At 54.0% G+C, this 7,419-nt stretch overlaps 1 protein-coding gene across 1 annotated transcript; it reads left to right on the top strand.

The window, feature by feature from the left end:
* Positions 1–4,376: 4,376 nt before the first annotated feature.
* On the top strand, positions 4,377–6,843 carry LRRC3C (leucine rich repeat containing 3C). Its single transcript, XM_021704513.1, has 2 exons — positions 4,377–4,396; positions 6,042–6,843. Exons 1-2 carry the CDS (start codon positions 4,377–4,379, stop codon positions 6,841–6,843), a joined length of 822 nt encoding a protein of 273 aa, XP_021560188.1.
* Positions 6,844–7,419: the final 576 nt, after the last annotated feature.

The following is a 7,419-nucleotide window of genomic DNA, read 5'->3' on the forward strand; positions in this document are numbered from 1 at the left end:
AGGCTGCTGGCTCTGTGTCTTACTCATATGCATTTCCTCCACACAGTGGGTTCTCAGTGAATGTTAGCAGAAGGATAGAACTGACCCGCACATCCCAGATACACCCTCTCTGAGCTCCTAACCATTCTCAGAACACACCTTGTTCTTTCTGGCTCTTACCTTAGTCTGCAGTGCTTTTTCCTCCTAGCCTTTTCCATTTGGTAGACTCCTATTCATCCCTCAAGGCTATCCCTGACGTGTCACCTTCTCTGTGAAGCCTTCTCCAACTGCCGAGGCAGAGTCTACTGCTCAGACCTCCGCGTTCCTCTGACCTCTGCAAATACCCCAGCTAGAGCCCACCCCATGGCTATCAGGTGCACAAATCTGGCTTCATCTATTGTCTGGGGGACATTTTACCTCTCTCTGCATCCCCGATGTCTAAGAGGCCCAGGAGGTATGAGTTGGACAAACAAAAGATGGATGGGTATACACCCCCTTTGTCATTTCCCATGAGGAACTTTCCAGCAAAGGTCTTTCCTGCCCCTCCTGCCTAAACTGCTCAGTAAACTGGCATTAGATGAGTCCCTGGCTGACACAATGGGTAAAGTAGCTAGCCTTCCTCCTTTCCTTTTAATTATCCCTCTCTATCCAGGCTGGATGTGGGAGACTTCCACTTCAGGGAGGTAGGGACCTGAAGGCCTACTTTCTCTCCTCCAAGGTCACATCTTAGAGGCATGGAGTTACTGCCCTTGAAGGGAGGAGCTAGGACTCAGCTCAACCAGAGTGGGTGTCTCTCCTGGGCCCCGCACTTGGGAGCCAGGCCCTGCCATACCTCAACTTCTTCCCTGCCCCACCATAATAGACACACTGAACATCAGGCTGGAAGGGATCTCAGAGAACATGAGGTCCAGAGAACCAAAGGTCCAAGGGGATTGGAGAGGGATGCAGCCAATGGCAAAAGTGGTCTTGGGCCCGGCCCAAGGGTTTTCCCATGTACACCATAAGCCACGGCAAAGAATGGAACACCCCAGTCATAGTTCCTTCAGTCCTGCACCATAGCTTCCACTCAGGCCTTTACCACGTCCCACCTGGACTGTCCCAGTAACTGGTCTTTCTTCCACCAATACATCCTCCACACGACCAGAAAGTGATCGGAACATCAAAGCTAATCTTAAAACCCTGCATCCACCAGCCACTAAATCAAATCCCAATTCTTACATGGTATGAAAGACCACAAGGATCTCGTCCCTTTCCACTTCAACCATAGCCTTTGCCACCACCCCTCCATTCCACAGTCTAGGGGAAGCCAAACCTTCTTGTGCTCCCCTGCTCTTGCTCATATCCTGCTTCTCCACCTGATGCACTCAGCCTTGAAGACCCAGCACAGATGTTGCTCCTTGGTAAAGCCTTCCCTGATATCCTGGAGAAGTGAGTGTATCAGGTAAGAATGCTTCCAGCTGAAAGCAACAGAAAACCCAAGGAGCTTTTAAAAGTCCTCATTCACTGGGGCGCCTGGGTGGCTCAGTTGGTTAAGCGACTGCCTTCAGCTCAGGTCATGATCCTGGAGTCCCTGGATCGAGTCCCACATCGGGCTCCCTGCTCAACGGGGGGGTCTGCTTCTCCCTCTGATCCTCTCCCCTCTCGTGCTCTCTGTCTCTCACCCTCTCTCTCTCAAATAAATAAATAAATAAAATCTTTAAAAAAAAAAAAAAAGTCCTCATCCACTGAACACATGCCAGACCAAGGTTAATCAGAATCTCTGTGGTGGGGGGCGCCTGGGTGGCTCGGTCGTTGGGCGTCTGCCTTCGGCTCAGGTCATGGTCCCAGGGTCCTGGGATTGAGCCCCACATCGGGCTCCCTGCTCAGCGGGAAGCCTGCTTCTCCCTCTCCCACTCCCCCTGCTTGTGTTCCCTCTTTCGCTGTCTCTGTCAAATAAATAAATAAAATCTTTAAAAAAAAAAAAAAAGAATCTCTGTGGTGGGCGCGGGCACCGGTAGTTTTCAAAACCTCCCCTATTCTAACGTGAAGCCAAGTTGAAAATCACTGAAGCAGGGGTTTATTTTTCTCACATAATGAAAGAAGCAGGCGGTTGCTAGTGTTGGTTGAGTGGCTCAGTGATATTCAGGCCAATTTCTCAGTGATACTCTTGACCTTTCCTTCCTGCTTTGTTGCCTCATGGTCACAGGATAGCTATGGTTGACCCTCCATGTTCAAAGCAGGGAGAAAGCGGTAGGGAGAAGGATGGGGCCATCCTCGTTTATAAACAAATCAAAGACTGTCCCAGAAGGCCCTTCAGCAGACTTCCCCTTAGATGTCATTGAACTGGCCCAGCCCCCCAGCCACAAAGGAGGCTGGGAAAATGCGCAACAGGATTTCTGATAGACTGAGGGGACCAATCAGGCTCTGTCAGGAGGGATCGAGTACATTGTTCCTCCCAAATCGGCGGGTGGTATAAAGGAAGGAAATAAGAAAGAGATATTGAAGGGGGGCAGAATACGCCACCCCAAAATATGCCACTTTGACATTACGATTATTTTGAGCTCAATTCACATTAAAAAAAAAAAAAAACAGATGCAAGAAGGCTATTCTAGTCTCCCCCCTTTTTTTCCCCTGAAAACAGGAGACAAAACTCCCATGTGAAAGATGCCCTCCTGGTACCATTCGATGGGGAGTCAAATCTGAGAGACTTCTGTACAAACAGACCTTGTTAAAAATAATCTTTCTCTTTCTCTAGCCTCTCCGTATATTGTCTCTCTTTATTCAACCTAGCATAAAAGTATTCGCAACTTGCCACTTTTTTAGGTCTTCATTTCCTTACGAGGCTCCTGGGTGGCGTAAACCTTACATAAATGTGTGTGCTTTTCTCCCGTTGATCTGTGTTGTGAGTTCAGTCCACAGGCCCCGCTGAAAAGCCCTAAAGAGGGAAGAGGGAAAATGTCACCTCCCCGGCAACACGGCGTTGACAGCCGGCAGATTCTGCCACCGTTACTCATTCTCTCTCTGGGTCTGAAAGCTCCTCGTACTCACGTCAGACATCACGTGAACGCCCGGGGAGACATGGATCAACATGTCCATGTCTTCCTTCTAGACGGGCAGTTCTCAGCTCTCAGCTCGGGCTGCACATGAGACATGCCTGCAGAGCTTGTGAAAAATACCAGCACCTAGACCCAGCCACCGAGAGTTGAATTTAATCGATCTGGGTGAAGAACAGGGTCTGTGTCCCCTTCAGCGAGCACAGTTCTTGGGACACAAAGCACACAGCACATCCTCGCTGAGCGGAGGAATGAATGGCAGAGAATTTCTGCCCCAACCTTGTCGACCCCCAGCCTGCACTGCGCACCATCCCCTGTGGTTCCCCCTTCCTCTGCGTTCCTTCTCTGCTCAGCACGGCCCTTAGCCACCCTCAGTTAACCACATGTGTGCTCCAGGTGGACCCTCCTGTCTACACATTGCCTGCTTCTCCTGCCCCTGTTGTGCTGGGCACCCCAGTCCTGCTCTCTCTCTCTCCCTCGGTAGCTGCCCTCGTCTGAGAAGGACATCCTTCCATCAACAGCCAGGCTCACTTTGGGCGCCTTAGTTAGCTAAACTCCTGCCCAGGGTGAGAGAAGAACAGCGTGAGGGGTAGGATTCCAAATGTTTGCTCTTCCACATTCAGCCACAATCCCAAAATGGACACGCAAGTTTTCAGTGGCAGAATGCCTAACAAGCAACTTAACAAGCAACCCACAGACAAAATTTTCGCTTTTCCTGCCCAAGTGTAGAAAATGTGTCTTATCTGATTTCTTGGACAAATGTGAGTCTGAGAAGTGCCCCTGTTGCCGTCACAAGCATGAGTCACTGGTGAGTGTCTCCGGAGATGATATCATCCGATATCAGACTCTGGCCCTCATCACACTTCTGAAACTGCTTGATCAAAGGTCACCTCCAGGGCCAGCTTCACGGGCACGCGGCCTGTACCATCCCACAGAGCCCCGGGCCCCACACTCAGGAGGGTTCTGCACTTGGTTTTATAATCCTCTGTTGCCATCTCGAAATTCTTTTTTTTTTTTTTTTTTTTAAGATTTTATTTATTTATTTGAGACAGAGAGAATGAGATACAGAGAGCACGAGAGGGAGGAGGGTCAGAGGGAGAAGCAGACTCCCTGCCGAGCAGGGAGCCCGATGCGGGACTCGATCCCGGGACTCCAGGATCATGACCTGAGCCGAAGGCAGTCACTTAACCAACTGAGCCACCCAGGCGCCCCAACCATCTCGAAATTCTTAACAGTTTTTGAACAAGGGGCCCTACATTTTCATTTGGCACTGGGCCCTGAAATTATGTATCAGCTTCTGGTCGCTCATAGTCTCTTACAAAATCCAGCGAGGTTTTTTCCTTCTTAGTAGGGTCTCCACAGCATATGACCTCAGCCTCCTTTGTGCAAGAAAGGAGGTGTCCTGTGACACTCCACTCCCCAGTTCTCTTTCACTGCATTAGGAGAGGGTGCTGTAATAGGGTTGCGTGGGGTGCAAATGACAATTGAGATCGAGAGGCCCTGGGGAACGAGCCCTCCCTGGCTCCCAGACATGAGGGAGACTTAAAAGGACCAACTTGGGAGTCCAGGGCTCCAGCAAACAGAGACAACCGGAGTCAGCTCCAACCCAAAACAGAAAATCAGCAGGAAAACTTATAGGGGACCGTATCAGACTTCAGACACCTTGAAGAACCCGTTCCAACTCCTGGAGGGGCCATCCACCCATGGTGCAGAGGACAAACGAAAACTGAGCCACAGTGTCCTCTACCAGGCAAGAGCGTTGGGCACCAGAGCGTTGGGAGGAGTCAGGAGATGAGGTCCAAGTTTTGCAAGGAAAAGGCTGAGGGAAGTTCATTTACCACGGAAGAAGGTGACCCAAGGCACGGTAGAAGGACAGAGAAGGAGAGTGGGGGAGGGACAGAATTGGGGGAGACGGCTGCTGGAGGCAGTGGATGTGAGATGGGGCCCACCCAAATTCTGCCCCCCCGACCCCCACCCCAGGCCTGCCGAGCCGGGATCCTTCTGCTGGGCCAGGCTCTTGGCAAGCGGCAGAGGTTTTGGAAGGCAGAGTCTTAGCTCTGGCTCAGAGAAGAGGGACAGAAGATGGCGATGTTCAAGGCCTTAGGAGGGGAGCCAGGACAGAGAAAGGAATTGGGGCCTGGTCTCCCCATGGCAGAGTTCATCAGGGTCCAGGATCTGCCCTGTCTTGGCATCTCCTGGCCAGGCCATGGCTCAGGTATCTGACACCTGGGGCTCAGAGTCACATGCCAGGAAACCCAACACTCTTGGGCCCCAGCCCCCAATTTCCATCAGCTACAGGCAAACAGGGTTTCTGGAGGAGGAAGCGGGTCTCCGGAGTCAGGCAGCAGGGAGACAGACTACTTCCGGGGAGAGGACACACAGGAGAAGGCTCTCCCACCAACAGGGGTGAGAGGCTGAGAGGAGGAGAGAGGGGAGGGGGGAGGAAGAGCGGGGTGGAGAGGACAAAGTTGGGGCAGGCAGAGGGGTGGGTGGTCCAGGAAAGGGGGGAGATGGCCATAGAAAGCAGGCCTTAGTCACCTAGCCTAGCTGAATGCCCTGAAGTCCGATCACTGACCTGTCTTCCTTGTCTCTTTTATATGAGTGCCAACCTGGCCCTCTGGTGCCTTCGGGGCCCACCTGGCAGCCACCCAGGTAGCCTGGCAGAGAAAGACTTTATTCCAATAGGAGAAACTAATACATGCGTGGAAGCAGAGACTTGGAAGCCCCCAGACCCAAAGTGACCAACAGGGTCTTGGACCAAGAGACTTCATAGATTAACCCTCCAGAAACAAAGAGATGCTAGAAGAATCTCAGGCCTAGGGGACCTCTTACCCAAAGGGCCTGAAAAGGGAGCCTTAAACCCCAAAGAAGAAGCAAAAGTCAACCAGACCTGAGTGAACCCCCAAAGGAAGGCCCCCGCCCTCAGAACCCCCATGGGGGAAACCTCCAGAAGAGAGAGCTGGTGGTGGGGAATGTGTGGAATGGAATTCTCTCGACTCATTCTTCCTTTATGGGGCTTTTCTTCCCCAGCTCCTACTTCACTCCAGGACTATGCCAATCTTCAGCCATGCTCCCACCAGCCGGTCCCCTGCTGTCTCTCCTGCTGGTGATAGGCACATGTGGCACGGAGCCCAGGCCCCGGGTCCCTCCTCAGGGCTGCTACGTGGCCGAAGAAGCTGGTGAGCGGACATTCCGTTGCAGCCAGGCGGGCCTGAGCGTGCTGCCCACCGGCATCCCCAACGACACACGCAAGCTCTACCTGGACGCCAACCAGCTGGCCTCAGTGCCGGCAGGAGCCTTCCAGCACCTTCCTGTCCTGGAGGAGCTGGATCTGTCCCATAACGTCCTCGCCCACCTCTCAGGAGCCGCGTTCCGGGGCCTGGAGGGCACGCTGCGCCACCTCGACCTCTCTGCCAACCGGCTGGCCTCGGTGCCCGTAGAGGCCTTCGTGGGCCTGCAGGTCCAAGTGAATCTGTCCGCCAACCCATGGCGCTGTGACTGTGCCCTGCGAGAGGTGCTCAGGCAGGTGAGGCTGACACCGGGCCCTGGAACAGGCATCGTGTGCGGCCCCGGAGCCCGCCCCGACCTCGTGGGGCAGGAGTTCCTGCCTCTGGCGGGCGAGGAGGAGCTGTGCGGGGCGGGGCGGGCCGGGGCCCAGCGGAGCACTGATGTGGCCCTGCTGGTCACCATGGGGGGCTGGCTGGTGCTCGTGGGGGCTTATCTGGCCCACTACGTGTGGCAGAACCGGGAGGGGCCCCGATGTCCCCTCAAGCGGGCCCCGGTGCTGCCCGGGCGCTCCGAGGACTCCTCCACCCTCAGCACAGTGGTCTGAGGACCGGGGCCACCCCTCCAGCCCCCTCTGATGACCTGGCCTACATTCCTCCCCCTCTGCCCTCTCCTTTCCCCTGACCCTCTCTGCCTCCTCTGCAACCCCATCCCATTCCAATTCCACCCTCCTTCCTCTCCCATCTCCCCTAAAAACCCAATCTCTCTCTCAACCAACACCCTCTGTGGGGCCTGGAGTGTTTGGTGCCTACTCTATCTCGGAGATCCAAAGTTCCCAAGTCCCCACGGTGGGGGGCAACAGAACAGAGAATGACAGTAGATGGTACGAGTGCCCACTCAGAGGTAGGGGCAGGCGGCTGTGGGAACACAGAGGAAGAAGCCTTTACCCGGCTGAGTGATCTCCAGGCTTCACTGTGTGGATGTTTGAGCTGACTCTTCACGAACGAGAAGGGCTTTGGGCAGAAGAGGGAGGACCCCAGCTACAAAGTGGTGGACAAAGGCAAAGAGGATGCAAACAACTCAGAAATTATGGGCAGCAACGAGACATTCCTGGGGACTGAAGTAGAGGGTGCAGAGAGAGAGGAGGGGAGGCTGGGCCCTGTGGTCTCCTGCTCTCCTCTCT

This window comes from Neomonachus schauinslandi, chromosome 15, assembly GCF_002201575.2.
Source record: "Neomonachus schauinslandi chromosome 15, ASM220157v2, whole genome shotgun sequence".
NCBI lineage: Eukaryota > Metazoa > Chordata > Mammalia > Carnivora > Phocidae > Neomonachus > Neomonachus schauinslandi.

Coding starts and splice junctions, on each gene's coding strand:
- LRRC3C (XM_021704513.1), top strand. CDS start 4,377: ATGACCTCAGCCTCCTTTGT. Junction 4,397..6,041: donor ATGACCTCAGCCTCCTTTGT/GCAAGAAAGGAG, acceptor TTTCTTCCCCAG/CTCCTACTTCACTCCAGGAC.